General features: G+C 44.7%; 1 protein-coding gene across 1 annotated transcript in view; it reads right to left on the bottom strand.

The window, feature by feature from the left end:
* The window catches only part of TEX26 (testis expressed 26), a 105,061-nt gene that overhangs the window by 56,109 nt on the left and 29,130 nt on the right, over nt 1-19,822 (bottom strand). Inside the window, exon 4 of the mRNA XM_086935139.1 lies at nt 19,292-19,454. Within this exon, the coding sequence (XP_086791265.1) occupies nt 19,292-19,454 (163 nt within the window). The remainder of the gene's footprint in view (nt 1-19,291; nt 19,455-19,822) is intronic.

The following is a 19,822-nucleotide window of genomic DNA, read 5'->3' on the forward strand; positions in this document are numbered from 1 at the left end:
CTGATTAATAAAAAAACTGTTGCAGGAAAGTGTGTTGCAGGCAGGAGAAAAACGTTTAAGAAAATAGTTCTCACAGACTGTAATTAAAATATTCAGAGTAACAACACGTGTAACAGGGGAGAAAGGAGGTCCTAAAGAGGGACTACTAAGACTACTGAACAATCAAAATCCACTATTTTCAAAGGACAGTGATAGGAGCCAATTGAAAAAATGGGAAGAAAATGGGCAGAGCCCAAAATCCATACCTGAATACAGCATGTCTCGAAGAGAGAGCTCAAGCGTGGCCAAGGCGAGACCTAAAAAATGGGGGTGCAGTGCAGTGGACCTTTAAGACCCCTGTGCCCAGTGCCACTGCTGCACTATTTAGACCTATACCCCCGAGTGGGTGTGGGGGGGCTAGGGTGGTTACTAAATAAAGTTTAGGTAATGTAAGGCAGATGGGGTAACTAGTAATATATGCAGTGGTGGCTGGTACGGAAGAGTGGAGGGTGGCGAGGGAAGGTGGGAGAAATTAGAAAAAAAAGAAGAAAAGAAAACTTACCTGGTGGTTGAAAGAGAGAGACTGGGTGAGGAAACAAATGGGGAGGTACTGGTTTGAGCATTTTTGCCAGAGCTGCTTTTAGTCTCCGCAGTCGGGCTCTGAAAGGCATCGAACTACGTAAAGCACCAGAGATATCACTCAGAAGTCAATGAACTGCAATAAACAGTGATGCGTTACCGTGCACGTGACACACTTGGTGGATCATCACACATTTATTTTCACACTGAGAATAGAAACTTGAGGAAATGACGACTCACACAAGGCCTCTTGCAAAGGTTGTAAACTTTTCTGGACTGTAAACACAGGTGAAAGAAGAGCTATTTTTGTGTGTGCAATTTTATATTGTGTGGAGATGGTCCCAATGCATCAGAGCGCTTTACAGCAAGCAGGATACAATAGTTACAGTGAGTTACTGTTATAGCCATTAGACACAAACGTTTTAAATTGGTAGATGCGTACAGGAGTTACCACAAGAGACAGTTACCGAAGTTGGGCACAGGACATGGTTATGGCATCTATTTAGATGGTGGGGTCATATAACGAAACTAGTTCAGATCACAGTGGGGAAAGTACGTATGTCTGGTCAAGTAGGATTAACCAAGATGTCTGTCAAATAGGAGGAGCTTGTGGTACATTTTGAAGGTAACTAGTCAAGAAGTAAGGCAGAGGGAGGGAGGCAGAGAGTTCTAGATTCTAGTGACACTCCCAGAGAAAGACTGGTTCATGTATTATTCTCAATTGAAGGTGGGTGCGTTCCAGCAGCAGGGATTTGGCATTTCTGGAACCCCTGTTTTCTCCAGGGATTTCCAGTTTCTCATTTAGATAGGACGGCGGAGATGAGTGCAGCGCCCTGTGGGTAATGCAAGCGGTTTTGAATTGGGCCCGTGCTTCAATGGGAAGCCATTGGAAGGTCATCAGGGCAGGGGTAATGTGATCAACTTTATTGAGACCTAAAACGAAGCATGCTGCAGCATGTAGTGTTGCTCTCAGTTGGCCTACTTTGGGAATGCCTGAGAGAAGGGCAATTCCATAGTCTAGTCTGAAGAGAATGTGAGACTACACCACTGCTTTGAGGCCTTGTTCTGGAATCAATTGTCTGATGCCCCACAGCTGCCTACGTTGGTGTCGTGTGCAGGTTGCCATGGCTGCAGTAGCGAATGAGTTACCTATTTTCACAATTTGAAAATGGTTGGTTAGGTATGAGGAGAACCTGTTGAGGACTGTGCCTCCATATCCCATTTGTTGTTCTAGAGTATGAAGGAGGTCCAGAAGGTTGAGTGTTTAATGAGTAGATATGTTCAGGAGGACCATGAGGCAGGACTTACCGAGTCAAAAATTCCAAGGGAGTCGTCGACTATTTGGAGGATCGCAGTTTCTGTACTGTGACACTGCCGGAAACCTGCTTTGAGAGCGTGTAGGAGGTTGTTTGTTTGAATGTGCAAAGGGAAATGGGATGCTAAGCAACTTACTATGACCTTGCCTAAAAATGGGAGTTTAGAGATTGGGTGATAGATGTTCAAGTTCTCTGGATCAAGAGGTTGTTTTTTCAGGAGAGGAGAGATCTGACCCACTTTAAATGGTTCTGGAAAAAGGCCCTGTCTGAGAGAGGAGTTGACCATATTGATCCATATGGGAAGTAGGTGTGAGGCAAGAGACTTGTTGATAGAACCTGAAATGACATCCACAAGGTGGTTTGAGGGTTTTAATTTGGAGATTGTTTGTAGTAGGTCCTGTTCGGAAATTTGAGAGGAAGATGACCTTGTAAGGTAGAATCTTTTCCAGGGAGTTGTTGGTGAGTAGCGAGATATGGATGTCTTTAACATTTTTATCAAAGCAATCCACAAAGTAGTTTCAGCGGGCATGGATGACTTAGAAGCTTACTTTTGTGTCAAGGTTGAATGTTTCCCTGAACCATATTTTTTTATTCTTGGGTTGTCCATATGTTTGGTATAAGAGCCAGACAGGGAGAACAGAATCCACATGTGGTCAGACCAGTCGACTGGGATGGGGTCATGTATCTTTAGGTTGGGGGAGTTGGAGATTATTGGGCTCAGAATGGCGCCTTTGTGGTGTAGGGGGTTATGGCTGTATTGTTGGAGATTATTGTCATTGAGAAAGGAGGTAAAGGTGTCCTCATAACTGTTGCCCACGGCTCCTCAGTGCATGTTAAAGTCACCAGGGAAGAAATTATTGTCTGTGCTGATGAGTTGAGAGGTGTTGAAATCCATTTGTTTCTCAATGAAGGTATTGTTTTGACGTGGTGGATGGTAAATGATATTCAATCTGAGATTGGATTGAGTGGATGTGGACAGTTCCACCAACATGCATTCTAAAGACTGAAAATAAGTCGTTGGGAGGGTCCTGCATCTCAGGGATTTTCTGTGAGTGAGTGCAAGATCTCCACCGTGTCTATCTTCCCAGTCACAACGCAAAATGGAGTAGCTGGGAGGTAGAAGAAGGTGTAAAGTGTGGTTGGATGAGACTCTAACCCACATTTCAGTGAGGATCAGGATGTGTATATAATGCGACAGGATCGAGCCTGATATCTCTGGATGTGTTTGACTTCAGACCAACAATTGTGTAGCCTGCAGTTCAGGGAGAAGCCGTTGTCTTTCTGATTTGTCTGTTCCAGGAGGGTAGTAGGAACTTGTGTCAAGGTAAGAGAGGATAATCATGCACTGGGATGGCGTGTGTGAGTTTGAATGTAGTCAGAGATGGTGGTGGAAATCGGACAGCAGGAGGAGGAGGCATCAGAATTTGAAGCTGCATAACTCTCTAATAGGTCTGAGTTGTCTTGAGGGGACTGTGTCAGTTTTGGTCTGGGTAGGCAGCTGTGTCTTGGTATGCTGAAAGCATGCGGGGAGGGTCCACAAGGGTTGATGATGGGTACAGAGATGATAGCACAGAGAGTTACTAAGATGGAATTGAGCAGATGGGAATCACTCCTGGTATCATTTTTGAAGCTGAATCGCAACCCAACACTACTAACCTCCTATAGACCCATGACACTACTGACAGCTGACTGCAAAATCCAGGGGGAAATAATAGCAGACCGGTATGCCCAAATTCTACCAACACTAATTCATTCAGACCAATGTGGGTTCGTTCCAGGTAGAAATACGTCACAGAACATATGCAGGTTATTCCACGTTCAGGACAGAGTATGAGCCACATATCCAAGGGCCGCCAGGCTGATCCTGGATCTGGAGAAGGCCTTTGATACTCTCACATAGTCGTACCTTTTCGCAGTGCTCCATCGGGTGGGGATAGACCCAACCATATTAGCATAAACACAGTTACTATATATGAAACTCACGTCCACAGTACGCATAGGACGATATATCTTGGACCCCTTTCCGGCTGGAGAGGGGCTTAAGACAGGGATGTCCTCTCTCCACCCTGCTGTTCACCATGGCAGTGGAGCCACTGGTGATTCATCTCCGCCAAGCGAGAGACCTGGCGGTATCCCCATAGTGGGCCCTACCCATAGTGTATCGTTGTATGCAGACTAACTACTATTATACATGCAAGATATCATGACAGACCTAGCCCCAATTTGGACTATTCTTACAGAATGTACAGACACGTCCAAAGGATCTGCATGTGTGGCTGGGATCTTACCTGTTACACACATGGCCACTGGTACTTAGGAGCCAAATTGTACCACTCCACTACCAATTTATACGAGGGCAACCATTGTTAGGCATTGGCAGGGATAAGAGAGGCAGTGGGTTTGGGATTCTGGAAGACTCTCACCCTGGCGCTAACCAGAAGATTGTCTTTGGCTAAAATAATAATAGTACCCCGACTACTATATCACTTCACTAACATCCCGGTCATCCCCCGACCCTTTTTCCGGGAACTGGACTCGTTACTCATCCATTATCCCGTATCTGGGATAATGGCTGACACAGGGTTGCCTTGGCTAAACTGCAACTTCCATTCAAATAAAGACCCAGTCCAATGGCGTGCCTATATATCAGTGACTCACGGGGGGGGGGTTTAAATGTCCTATTCCCCTCTACACTCTTATACACATTATAGAGAGGTAATGCACTGTGTTCCGCCCACGTTAAAAGACCTGTTCTCTCTGGCAACACCACAGAAGCCCCCACTCAAAATGAGCCAGCCCGGAAATGGTCACACAAGTCCACAACAAGCATTGGATCTTCCTCTTAATAGAGGAAAAAATGTGCGAGAAGCAAGTGACCCCTCACGGAAACACCACCATCGGGGTAACTGGTATGAAATTTCCAGACAGGCCCCTGTCTCATCATCGGTGGTCACCTGCTTCTCAAAGAAAAGTGAGAAGAAAGAAAAGACGTGTCCAAAACAAACAACACATATAGTGACAAATCGTGAAGTGCAGAAAAATCTGCTAGTGACAGACAAACACAAATATAACCGAGTGCTTAAAAACACACACAGCACACCAGTCCCTTAACCAATTTTATTCATAGGGCGGTGATCGTGTGCTGTCGGATATTAAAAAGGCTGGTAGCTAATCATGCGTACCATTACCTACTGCCAGTGCCGACATGTTTCACTGCTATGTTTCGTTAAGCAGTTTCATCAGGTCTGCACTCAAATGCTGCCACTTCACTTTTTTGGACACTAGTTCTGTAAAATGCTGCCGAGAGAGAACAGGTAAAAGACATATTTAAAAACATGTAAACCCTAGGGTGGCAAGAAACACAATAGGGGTATAGTAAGTATGGTAATGTGTGTAATATTACCAGGAGACAGCCAAGCTACTCATACCGGCCGCTCCGGTATCAACAAGGTCACCGGGTATTTCTAACATGAGTTTATCCCTTGATCCTTGGAGGAACTTATAATCTGCAAGAAAAAAAGACGTACAGGGGCTTGTATACTGTACTCTATAGAGCGCTGTTCTGCTATCTTTCAATGTGCCCATTCATACTTCAAATTGGGTGCATATCATAAGTGCCCTTAATAGAGCATAAAACAACCAACTCCCTCATCGCTGCATTCATATAGAGGTGTATGGGAGAACTACCCACTCCGAAGAGGTCATGGTGCTGTTGCTCGTGCCACCGATCCACAAACCTAGCCACTTTGCCCACCCGGTTCAAACTGGCAAATCAAAATGCGATCGTAACTGATTATTGTATTTAGAACAGACACACTGCGCTTTAAATACGCCCTCGGCGTAGAACACACTCCGCAACACACATCAGGCACAATGGCCCGAGGTACTTCCCTGTCATGCCACTCTCGAAAAACACCTCCTTACCGTCACGGGCTTGGAAGAGCTCCTTTCCTCAGCCACACCGGTCACTCATCCCTGAGGTATACAAATACTGGGAGTCGGCGGGGCCCCGCCCATCACGTAATACCACGTGAACGCGATCTCGGGCGTGGCGGCCATCTTAGCCTAGTCACCGAACCAAGTATTGAGGCATATGTGAGGGCATTATATTACTGTTGTGCCCCGAATTGGTCAAAAGGTGCCGCACTATTCAGGGACTCTTAGCCTGGCAAGGAGAGGATGGTAACTAATTTAAAACAAGGGGTTGTAACTACGGGGAAACAGCACTCATCTGTAAGTTGTGGGTATAGAACTAGTTGAAGGAAAGTTCAAGTGTGCCCATAGGGCAAGAATTTTTTTTTAAAAACCAATTATGGGCACAGAAGGCAAAACGCCTACCCCAGTGAGGCAAATTGAACCAGTTACAACAAAAAGCCCAGCAGGAATTCCGAGGCAGGCAGGGACATACTCTACCCTCCTAAGGGGCACACTGCTTTTGATGCCCACCCTGTGTCATAACAATGTGTGAACCACTCGGACCCCTCACATGACCATGGTAATATAGGCCACTGTGGCTGCATAACAACTGGTACGGGAGTATAGAAGGACCCCCATAACAACTGGGCAGGTATGACACCAACTCCCTCACCCACGCCCGGGGGAGGCAAATTGTACAGGTATTGCAGGTCAAGGGACTTCAATAGAGCAGAATGTCCATCATAGTTTGATCCTGTTCCATTCTATGATCTCATTGAGCCCTGTCCTGTCCGTTTTCTCAATGTAGATCCAGCGTGCTTCTTTGGCTAGAAGGATACCATCAATGTTCTGAGGGGAACCCTTGATTTTCTCAAGCACTGTCCACTGGAATGTATGTTTCTCAGTGAAACAGTGTTGGACCAGTTTAGTTGTTAATCTGCCTGCTCTGATGGTACTCAGATGTTCCTGTATACGTACTTTAATCTTGCGAGAAGTGAGTCCTATATAATATAGACCACACTGGCACGTAAGTCTATATATCACTTGTGTAGAGTTGCAATTGCTAAACTGATTGTGGAACCACTCCCTACCCGATGAGAGTATCACACTCTTGCTCTTCTTGGTGAGCGGACATACAGAGCATGTACCGCATGGGAAATGGCCATTGGGTATGGTGGAATTACAATCAGTTTGTGCTGCGTGGGCCTTAGAATGTACAAGTCTATCCTTCAAGTTAGTCGCCCTCTTAAAGGCGAATCTCGGAGGTGGCATACGGAACTCGCTATTGGACAAAATTGACCAGTGCTTGCGGATCGACTGTCGGATTTTCGTGGCCATAGGATCGTACGTCATGACAACCGGTACACAGTCGTCCTTCTGTTTGACTACTTTCTCTAAGAGGGCGCTCCTAGGTGTGTTAAGAGCTCTCTTTTTTGCTTGTTTCACTATCTTGTTGGAGTAGTTCCTATTGGTCAACTTCGACGCCAGTTCTTCAGATTGTTCTAAAAAGGTGTTGGTGGTGGAACAATTGCGTCTGTACCTCAGAAATTGCCCCACGGGCAAATTGTCCCTCAATGCCCTGGGGTGAAAGGAATCATAGGAGAGTAAAGAATTCCTATCTGTGGGCTTTTGATGTACACAGGTGTTAATGGTGCCCATGCTGTTCTCAATGTCAAGATCAAGATACACTGCCTTGTGTCTATCATAAGTCCAAGTGAACTTGAGGTTACCATCTTGTACATTCAGCCAGTTGAGGAATTCTAGGAGAAATTCCTCTGTTCCTGACCAGATGCATAGCATGTCATCTATATATCTCTTCCAGAGCCGGAGCTGGCTCTGGAAAGGATTGCTGTTATGATAGATGACGTGCTCCTCGAACTGTCCAACATAGATACAGGCTATGCTAGGTGCCATCGTAGCCCCCATAGATGTACCAGACACCTGGAGATAAAGCTGATCTTTATAGCCAAAGTAGTTCCTTGTTAAAGCAAGCTCAATACACTGCAGTACGAATGTATGGGTTGTATCATAGAACCATTCTTGATTCCCCAGGGCGCGGGCTGCTGCCACCAGCGCCGCGTCCTGGGGTATGCAGGTGTACAATTTGCCTCCCCCGGGCGTGGGTGAGGGAGTTGGTGTCATACCTGCCCAGTTGATATGGGGGTCCTTCTATACTCCCGTACCAGTTGTTATGCAGCCACAGTGGCCTATATTACCATGGTCATGTGAGGAGTCCGAGTGGTTCACACATTGTTATGACACAGGGTGGGCATCAAAAGCAGTGTGCCCCTTAGGAGGGTAGAGTATGTCCCTGCCTGCCTCGGAATTCCTGCTGGGCTTTTTGTTGTAACTGGTTCAATTTGCCTCGCTGGGGTAGGCTTTTTGCCTTCTGTGCCCATAATTGGTTTTTTAAAAAATTTCTTGCCCTATGGGCACACTTGAACTTTCCTTCAACTAGTTCTATACCCACAACTTACAGATGAGCGCTGTTTCCCCGTAGTTACAACCCCTTGTTTTAAATTAGTTACCATCCTCTCCTTGCCAGGCTAAGAGTCCCTGAATAGTGCGGCACCTTTTGACCAATTTGGGGCACAACAGTAATATAATGCCCTCACATATGCCTCAATACTTGGTTCGGTGACTAGGCTAAGATGGCCGACACGCCCGAGATCGCGATCACGTGGTATTACGTGATGGGCAGGGCCCCGCCGACTCCCAGTATTTGTATACCTCTGGGATGAGTGACCGGCGTGGCTGAGGAAAGGAGCTCTTCCAAGCCCGTGACGGTGAGGAGGTGTTTTTCGAGAGTGGCATGACAGGGAAGTACCTCGGGCCATTGTGCCTGATGTGTGTTGCAGAGTGTGTTCTACGCCGAGGGCGTATTTAAAGCGCAGTGTGTCTGTTCTAAATACAATAATCAGTTACGATCGCATTTTGATTTGCCAGTTTGAACCGGGTGGGCAAAGTGGCTATGTTTGTGGATCGGTGGCACGAGCAACAGCACCATGACCTCTTCGGAGTGGGTAGTTCTCCCATACACCTCTATATGAATGCAGCGATGAGGGAGTTGGTTGTTTTATGCTCTATTAAGGGCACTTATGATATGCACCCAATTTGAAGTATGAATGGGCACATTGAAAGATAGCAGAACAGCGCTCTATAGAGTACAGTATACAAGCCCCTGTACGTCTTTTTTTCTTGCAGATTATAAGTTCCTCCAAGGATCAAGGGATAAACTCATGTTAGAAATACCCGGTGACCTTGTTGATACCGGAGCGGCCGGTATGAGTAGCTTGGCTGTCTCCTGGTAATATTCCACACATTACCATACTTACTATCCCCCTATTGTGTTTCTTGCCACCCTAGGGTTTACATGTTTTTAAATATGTCTTTTACCTGTTCTCTCTCGGCAGCATTTTACAGAACTAGTGTCCAAAAAAGTGAAGTGGCAGCATTTGAGTGCAGCCCTGATGAAACTGCTTAACGAAACATAGCAGTGAAACATGTCGGCACTGGCAGTAGGTAATGGTACGCATGATTAGCTACCAGCCTTTTTAATATCCGACAGCACACGATCACCGCCCTATGAATAAAATTGGTTAAGGGACTGGTGTGCTGTGTGTGTTTTTAAGCACTCGGTTATATTTGTGTTTGTCTGTCACTAGCAGATTTTTCTGCACTTCACGATTTGTCACTATATGTGTTGTTTGTTTTGGACACGTCTTTTCTTTCTTCTCACTTTTCTTTGAGAAGCAGGTGACCACCGATGATGAGACAGGGGCCTGTCTGGAAATTTCATACCAGTTACCCCGATGGTGGTGTTTCCGTGAGGGGTCACTTGCTTCTCGCACATTTTTTCCTCTATTAAGAGGAAGGTCCAATGCTTGTTGTGGACTTGTGTGACCATTTCCGGGTTGGCTCATTTTGAGTGGGGGCTTCTGTGGTGTTGCCAGAGAGAACAGGTCTTTTAACGTGGGCGGAGCACAGTGCATTACCTCTCCATAATGTGTATGAGTGTAGTGGGGAATAGGACATTTAAAACCCCCCCTGTGAGTCACTGATATATAGGCACGCCATTGGACTGGGTCTTTATTTGAATTGTAGTTTGTGAGTGGAGGGCGACCCTGTCCATATTCCCTCTGAGCTCCTTGGAATTTTAAACTGCAACTTCCGACAGACCGTTGGGGCTTGGGGGCTGCATCCTCCAAAGCGTACTTCCTAGCCACACAACTGCAGTGGCTGTCTCACTGGACAGCAGAACAGTGGCTGTCTCAATAGACAGCAGAACGTCACCTAGGGGAAACTACTTCAGAGGCTGGACCAATTCCACCACCGCACTTCGCCGATTGCTTCTACCCGGCACCTGATCTATGTCGACATACACATTGCAAGTAACTGTGGCCCGAACCTGCATGCAAAGGACACACCACTTGTCCCTAGGAGTACCACTTTACACCCTGTTGCTGCCCCTAGTCGGATTACCAGGAAACGAGGGATAGTACACAACACAAATGTTGCAAACATGGACAGACTACTCACTTCTCAAGATGGAATCCCTATTCAAGGATCAACTGGCGGATGACAGCGGTCTCTCCTCCGGACAATTCCTTCTACATAGGTAAATGATCTCAAGTTGCCGTTTGCTCTAGGACTTGTCTGAATGGGAACCCGCAACATATCTGGTGCTGCACACCATTCTCCATATGGGTGCTGGTCGGCACCTGCTTACTGGGTTTAACAAAGCCATATGAGAACTCACAGCCAAACTGCTAGATCATTACGACATGTTTGGGAAGTGGAGCTAGGACGACCACTACATGATAAAGAGTGGGAACTCGCATATGAATATCCCAAGACAGTATTTATTTATTTATTTATTTATTTATTATTACAATTTATAGAGCGCATACATATGCCCGCGGGCGTCTTGGCGCTATGAATACCAGATAGGTTTTTTCTGAGGGTGGCAGAGTCTGAAAGAGGAACCCATTACTGGTTAAACAACCAGGTCTTCACCAGTTTCCGGAATTGGGGGAGCGATTGTGCTGTTCGAATTGTCAATGGGAGCGAGTTCCAGAGTCTAGCTGCAGATACCGTAAAACGCCTGTCTCCCCAAGTGACTGTCCTTGTGCGTGGTACCGCTAATTGATGCAACGACATCGATCTCAGTGGTCTTAAAGGGCGGTAGGTGGAGGGCTGAGTTTGCAGAAACCTAGGACCCTGGTTATGAATGGCTTTAAATGCTAAGCAAAGTGACTTAAATTTGATTCGATTTTTAATTGATAGCCAATGATAGTTTTTTATTATATGACTGACTGAGTTAAATTTTTGAGTTTTAGAAAGTAGTCTTGCTGCTACATTTTGGATCATCTGTAACTTAGAGATAACCCGGGCTTGTGCGTTGACAAACAAACCATTACAGTAATCAAGCGAGGAGAGCACCAATGTACTCACTACTGTTTTTCCCGCACTATCCGACAGAAAGGGAATGATTTTCCTAATTAGTCTGAGTTTGTGATAAGCATTCGCCACCGTTTGGTTAGCATGAGCTACAAAGTTTAGCTTATCATCAAAAACTATGCCCAGATTTCTGACCCTAGCAGAGGGGGTTGATAAAGCTCCTAACGAAGGAGGCCACCACACCGGTGACCAGTGTGGGGTGATGTTTCCAAAAATGACCACCTCCGTTTTCTCGGAGTTCAACCTCAAGCAGTTGGCCAGCATCCAATCTCTAATAGCCAGCATGCCCTCTTGAAACCGTGTATCCCGAAATTCACATTTAAAAAATATACAATTCTGTATCCTAACAGTCGCATACCTAACAATGGCACACCTCCACCGATTCTATCCAGACACGTAGTTTTAATGCCCTGATATCAGGCTTCCGACGCAGCGTTCCAACTATATGTTTTGGAGCTGCCCCATCATACAACCTTACTGGAACTCAATACATGAGACATTACCGGAAGTCATAGTACTAACAGATATGAACACACTGGAGGCCAGTGCACTAGGGGTGTTTCGGCGTTGAAATCCCCACAAAGTTCAAACACGCTTTACATCACTGGCTATATTGCTGGCAAAAAGAGGGATAACTATGCATTGGTGAACCCTGACAGTACATTCACTGGCACCTGGATAGGAGCTGTTACCAAATGGGAAGTAGCAGAAGAGGATGCGATCAGAAAGGAAGAGGTGAGGGGGTTATGCAAGCGCCACATATCTACAGAATGGGCCCGCTTCTGCACCAATTCAGGCTACAGATAACACATAACAAACCATCTTCGGTACCCTCGGTTGCCAACCAGACCTCGTACAGATCCTCTGTCATCATTAAATCCCCAAAACCCCACACAGATACCGGAAACTACAGCCATTTTCGCGGGTACTGCTGCATCTTCCCACACACTCAATACCATAACAATAACAGCATAACAGCCTATACACAAAATGCAACCGCCTGGGCACATCCCAACTCCCCCGACCTGACCCCAGTTTGATCCTCAGTTACTAGTTAATAAATCGCACCGGTAGTTCTACATGCTGGATAATGTGCAGGAAGGATGTAAATCCTGGAGATATGTTAGAGTGCACAGTCATATCCCCAAATACACCCACACATCCATAATCCACACTTGTCCACACTTCTCTTCTTGTTGTAAACATATCTATTTTGAAAAGGAATTTATTTAAAAAAAATGTGAATGTAGAAAATGTTGTGTGACTCACGTAAACTAAAAAATAGTAATAAAAAAGATATTTTTTTAAAAAAGATGGAATAGAGCCGATGTGAGTATGTTCATTTTTCGAGAGAGTTGTGAGAACAAAGAAAGGAGCTTTAAACGGATGCCAGTTATGTTCTGCAATTGTGATAAGATGGGGGTTGACTCTCAGGGGCGGACTCTGAGGGCTTGAGGTGCAGGTGAGGGGCACTGGTTGTTAGTATCTGGTGTTGGTAGATGTTAGGATAGGGAGTGTCAGAGGTAGGGTGGGAGGCGTATGGCCTACTGTATGGCTGAGAAGAGGGAGGCGCCAGCAACCAGAGGGGGAGATACTGGTTTGTGGTGGTTGGGGAGAAACTGTGCGGAAAGGGCATGCGGGAGGGATGTTCAAGGTCTAGTGTTAGCAGTGAGCTACGGGTAGTGGGAGGCATATCGGGCTGTAGGAACGCCTGTGGTGAGACGGGTTGACTGAGTGGACCAAAAGAGAGGAAAATAAGTGAGGGGTGTTATGAATTGACGGAGAGGGGGAGCATGGAGGATCGCCGGAGGGCTTGAGGGAGAGATAACTGAAGCTAATTGTGGCCAGGATTGTGTCATGTCTTGGAACATAATTTTCCCCATTGTTTTAGGTGGAAATAGAAAGGTTGCCTTAGAGGCCAAAGGGGGAAGAGCATTTGAGTGTACGTCCAAAGGGGATATTGGAAGAGGTTTTTCATTGCATGTTTGGAAACATTTGAGGAGTATTTGATCTTGAAAGCATTGGTGCCAAATCTGTAAAGGAGTGATGGGGAGATACTGGGGGCAACATGTGTAGTTGTGATGTTGGTGGCTGATACCGGTTGGGAAGTAGTAAGTATGACCTAAGCAACCATTGCTCGGGTAAAGACGATCTCACTTAGTCATCCACAGCCTTGTGAAATGTCCTTTTTTCTTATGGTTAGAAGGAGACATCATTTAACAGTCTTCGGTAGAGTGATACATGGAGCTGGGATTAGTATCTCGATGTCATTGATATGATGAACTGGTGGAATTGGACAATTATCAAAAGTTCTGGGACAGTACAGTAGCAAAGTTGCAGTAACCTGAGCGAAGCATTGTAGGCTTTTGTACAGCGAGGTAGTAGAAATATACATAGATGAGAATTGGGGTGTTTGCATCTCGTTTGAAGAAAAACGCTATATTGCAGTCTTGTTTCACTCGAAATGGCTCAAGCAGCAGTCATGTAGGAAACAGGTATGCCAGTGTTGTAAATTGAGTGTGTTGGTTCAGTACTCATATGGACTACTACTAGCATTTGTCCTCTTGGGCTGAGAATTGTAAATGAACTTTGAGATATTTGCTTCTTTGATTAATGTACTCAGAGTATATAAAAAAAATGAGTCTTTGGATATACAGCTTGGATCAAATGCAATGAGATTTACAAGCTGTGTTCAGCATGGGTTTGTGGTTTAATTGTAAAAAGAATGTGTAAATAAATGATTAAATAGTCAAAAGCATCTTACTAGATAATTTTAAGTATTCAATAATTGAACATAGCACACAGTGAAACTATCACAAGCAGTCCCCAACGGGACAAAACACATTGCATGTATTTCATTATTAGCGATTCCTGTACTGGTTCACAATCATTCCTCTTTCCAAAAAGAGAGCTCGGTCTAAAGATTTGAAAACTTCCTTTCAAATATTTGAAGCAGGAATATGCTCTCTTACGAATGTGGATGATAGTGCCAACGTTTTTAGGCCTTACCTGAACTCCACTATTGATGCAGGTGCCCTCAGCAGCTCACTGCTGCTAAGCCTGCTTGGTCTAATGCCTGGTGGCATTGTGACGACTAGCCTCTTTCGGGAAAATCTTAAGCAGTAAGGAGGTATCCGAAACATGAATTGCAGTGATGTCGCAAAATGACTTAGAAATTCGGGCTCAAATCTTACACATGTGGCACTCAGATTGCTTGTGGTTTTTTTTCCTCTCACATTCTTTTAAACAAATGTTTAATGTTTTTTTTCTTTAAAAAATGCAGACATGATATGAAGCAACATCTACCATTCAGTTACATCTTGTGTAAACTTTCCAAAGACCAATGCATAACTTTGGCAAAATCCTATATTACCATGCAGTCAGTCAAAGATTCTTTATTCGATTTAGTTAAAAATCATACAAACAGAATAAAAACATTTATGTACAAGTAAAACACAATTAAACAATTTTATATCAATCGAATTCATGTGGCGAGATATATAAGCTAAAAACAGGATTTTAAAAAGGAGTATACAAAACAATTCATACGGGAAATCTTATAATGTCTTACGTGATCTTGATCTAGCTGACGCCACTAAAAAGTTTGCCTTACAAAATGCAATCTTATCATGTTTTCAGACAAAACAAAAAGAAATAAAAAAAAACCTTAAAACTGGAGGAATGAGTGCTTGTAATAGTCAGTGAGTGTTGTATAAAGATAGCCAGGGTGGAGATACCATTGATGAAATGATACTTACTTACATGCACATATTTCAAGTCTGGGATGAGTCGCTCCAACTCAAAGAAAGCCCACAGCAGTCGTGCTGGGACAGTCTAAACCTCCAGGCCTCTCATTTTACCAAGGCTTACATTTAAAAAAATTACTCTGTCATACAGATAATTTTTGAAAAACACAAACTGCATCACGAGCACCAAGAAAAAAAGTAAGATCATGTTCTGGAGTCCCCAAAATGTGAAACTGAGTACCACACAATTTTACCTGGAGAGATGACCAAACGAAAGACCTTCACCTACCTGGGTGTAATCATAGCTTCATCGGGCTCCTGGAAACTGCACATAGAAAAGTAATCTCGAAAGACAAATGTGATAGATAAGGTAATTACCTGCTTCACTCACTGCTTTGAAGATGGGATACAATCTTAAATCCCTGCTTCGGATCCCATAATCCTCCCCATTGGCAGCTCTTATTTATTTATTTATTTATTTATGTATTTGTAGAGCGCCTGAATCAGCCCCGAAGGGGTATCTCCGCGCTTTTGCTTCCGTTGTGGTGTTGTGTTAACAGACAAGGACAATACTGCAGTATGGTAGGGGAATTACTAGGCCTGAGTAAAGAGATATGTTTTTAATTTCTTTCGAAAAGAAAGAAGATTGGTGGTATGTCTCAACTGTGCAGGCAGGGAATTCCACAGAACTGGGCCTTTGAGAGAGAGAGCCCGACCACCTTGTCTGGCTCTCTTCACTTTTGGCACCTGCAGCATCTGGGAATTACTGGAACGCAAGACGCGGCCGGGTGTGTACAGTACAAATATATCTTTTAGATATTTAGGTCCTGATCCATAAATGCACTTGTGCATTATACAACATGTTTTAAAATTGACACCTTGTCTCACTGGAAGCCAGTGGAGATGAGAAAGAAGGGGACGTGATGGGGTGCGTGGTTGGGCGTTCACGATGAGTCTTGCTGCAGTATTTTGTATCACCTGCAGTTTATCCATTTGTTCCTGATTGGCCGAAATGAGAAGTCCGTTGCAGTAGTCCATCCTGTTGATGACTAATGTCTGTACCAACGTCTTCCTGTGGGTGTCAGGCAGGAAGGGAAAGATACGTCGAAGCAGCCCAATTACCCGGAAGCAAGTTCCAGTGACTTGGTTGACGTGATCTTTCAGTATCAATGCTTGGTCCAGGCGCACTCCCAGATTTTTAATGGTCTGCTTTGGGGCGGGAACCGGTCCCAACTCCAGGGGCCACCAATCTGGGGACCATAGTAGAGTGGCCCCTCCAAACAACATGACTTCGGTTTTAGTCACGATGCATTGGAGAAAGTTCTGGGCCATCCAATCCGCTACAGCTCTCATCCCGTCTGCAAAGGACTGCATTATTGTCGGCGTAAGGGTTTGGAAGGGGAACAGCAACTGGGTGTCATCGGCGTAAGATATTGGAGTGAACCCATGAGATCTTATTATGTCCGCCAAGGGGGCCACGTACACGTTAAAGAGCTTGGGGCTCAAACACGAGCCCTGTGACACTCCCCTAGTGAGCTCCCTACAGATGGATTTGTGGGAGCCCAACTTGACACCCTGTTGGCGGCCCGTGAGTAAGCTTTCCAGCCATGACATGGCGGTCCCTCCTATTCCCATCTCCCTCAGACGGCCGAGAAGTATTCCATGCGACACCGTGTCGAAGGCAGCGGACAAATCTAATAGCACCAGAATCACTGAGCCCCCCCCCATCAAGTGACATCCTGATGTTATCAGTCACTGAAAGGACGGCCGACTCTGTGCTATGATTTGGCCTAAAACCAGATTGAGAGTGGTCTAGGCCGCCCGCTGCCTCGATGTAATTGGACAGGTGCGTATTGACATGTTTCTCGGCTAGTTTGCTAAGGTATGGCAAGAGGGAGATGGGCCGGAGGTTGGCAAGCTCCGTCCAGGGGAGGGCAGCATTCTTACGGATGGGGTTCACCACCGCTCTCTTCCAATCAGTTGGCACGTGTCCCTTCATTAAAGACTGGTTTATAACATCTTGAATGTAAGGTCCCAGCAGAGTACTCAAAGGGGCTATGATTTTGGCGGGGAGGAGATCATCAGGGGACCCAGTTTTTACATGGGTAATCAATAGTTGGAGATCTTTACTATTAATTTGAGGAAAGGCAGTCAACGAGGAATTGATGTTATTAATTGAGGAGGGAACTTTTAGGATACCTTTTTGCTTTTGGGATGTTAAGATTTTTCCATAGATGGAGTCAATTTTATTCTCAAAATAGAGAGAGACCTCATCACACAGAGTCTGTGAGAAGTCGTCCGGACTGATACATGCCGTGGGCTTAACCAAGGTTTCAAGAATCCTGTATAGCTCCCTGGATGAATTTCCTGCTTCGGTGAGTTGTTGGGCCAAGCTATTCTTGCGGGCGGGTTTGATGTTTTTATAATAGTTTGCTTGCGCTATACGATGAGCCTTCCTATTTTCCTCAGAGTGGACTCTCCTCCACCTCTTCTCTATTCTCCTACATTCCTGCTTCTCGGTTCTGAGTGCCTCCGTGTACCATTTTTCCTGTTTGGCCACAGGAAACTGCCTAAATGATTTCAGGGGGGCAATTTTATCTATGGCCTCTGTGAGTGAGTCATGGAATTTGTTAAGTGTATATTCCACTTCGTCTGTATCTCTGAGGTCGGGCTTCTCCCAGGCTTTTTGTAGTGCCTCAATGGTTAATTTACGCCATTGTCGGCGCATTATTGGAGATAGAGGTTTCGTACTGGAAGATTTATTAATTTTTAATATATCAAGCAGACTATACACTTATACTGACTGAGCTACAGTGCTGGGAAAAAACGTATGAGTTATGCTACCAAGCATTGCTCATCCCATTTGATTGACACATGCTGAAAAGTAATCAAAAAGAGTGAATAGCGCAAGAAGCAAGGACACGGAATCTCCCACATATGTTGTGCATTGCCCGATGCTTCAGATGGAAAAACAACATACCAGGGATGGAATCAATTAAACCTGTCTACAACTGCCTCCATACCTGGCTGATCTGCAAGACAGGGAGGAGTGCAGACGTTTTGAGCTAGGAAGACTGACCCTTTTGGAATCCCAAGAGGAGCAAAGCTACAGATGGCACAGGAATTCACACCCAAACTCGCTCTACAAGGTGACCTCAGTGAAAAACATTGCTCATGTCCTCTTAGAAAGTGAATGCAGGAACACCTACCTAGAGAACTTGATAAGGTAAATGCACATGGAAGACCAAAAGAAACCCTGCCATGACTCCTGGGAGACTATCATATGAAAATTCCACAGAAAGTTGCAACATTTCTCAATGTATCAAGGAAGATTAGAAAATCCTAAATCTCTCTGGTATCCACACATATAATTAAGAATCCAGGGGCACACTTTTTAAACAAAGGGCCATGCAAGATCATAGGCACAAGCAAGACAAGAAATCTGGGACAAGACTCCACCTCATCCCAACCCCAAGGATGGAAACTCTCTTGCCTATTCTTCCATCACCTGTCATGAGCCATCAGTCCAAGGTAGCCAGCACAGGCAAAAGGGCAAGAGCTGATAGTCATGAACTATAATGTGCACTGCTTGGGGTCCTCTATCGCCTCGGTGTCACATACACACAGTACCACAGGCATCTATGGTCTAAACTGTTCCTTTGGACCATTCTAAAAGAAAAATCAAACCATTAAATGCCAGAAGAACTCATTCTAAATTCATCACTCCATGGGGTTTAATAACCACTACAATCAGGTGTAATTGCCTCCACTCCTTGCCTAAACCTCGCTGTCCAGATGCACTCTATCCCCTTTGCCTCAAACGCTCTCCCCTGGCCATTACCTCGCCAGCTGCAAGCTATATTGAATGTTTTAACATGTCTATGCAAAGGTCGGAATGACTAAACACAAAGTAAAAGTAAAAACATAAGAGCTTACAACTCTAACACACAGGGTCCAACAACGGTGTTAAAACACAAACAGTCCCATCATGCCAAAAGGTGTAGAAATCCCTTAGCCATGTGAAGGATTGAACCCACACACTGTAACCTTGGTTGATGTAGGTCATCTTTCACAAAACAATGGTCCTTTCAAAGTTAGTTTCGTACAAATAGAATATTGGATGATTAATTTAGTTCTACAAACAGTAATGAATTGTTTTTTTACAAAACCCTTTTTACAACAGTGAACAATAGGTAAAAAGGTACCAGTATCTATGAAATTAATGTTAGAATTTTTCCTACATACAAATTTTGCATAAGAGATTAAATTAAGAATACTTTTTAAATGTGTCCTTACTTTGCTTGGAATAGGTTTGTTGTTCCTAACTCCAGAAGATGTTGCTGCCCTTATTGGTTCAGGTTTACAAAAGGGTTTCCATTGGAATTCTTCACTGTATAGAGTGCATCCGATTGGGTCACCAAGTTTATATGGATATCTATAGCCTTTGGTTGACCTGGGACTACAAAACCACAAAATGGGGAATCAACAATTGTGGGAGCGGCTTGAAATACCAATCAAACTAAAACATGTTTCAACGGTGCAGATGAAAAGTTTACTTACCTATAATGGTAACAATCATTTTCCAGAAAAGGCATTTGTAATACTTCGGCTGTGTTAGTTGAGAAACATTTTAGAAGTTTAAATGGGTACCTTGGTATCAAACAGAGGAATCTCTATGGGAATGGCTCACATGGCTTAATCTAGACCCTAAACAAATTTATAAAAAATAGCCTATGCTTCCCCACAGCCATGGGTTAGAAGGGTATGAGGTAAGGGATCAGAACCAGTGAGCATTCAAAATGGCCATTATTTGCATTTGGACACCGC

The sequence above is a fragment of the Lissotriton vulgaris genome, chromosome 8 (genome assembly GCF_964263255.1).
Source record: "Lissotriton vulgaris chromosome 8, aLisVul1.2, whole genome shotgun sequence".
Classification (NCBI taxonomy): Eukaryota; Metazoa; Chordata; class Amphibia; order Caudata; family Salamandridae; genus Lissotriton; species Lissotriton vulgaris.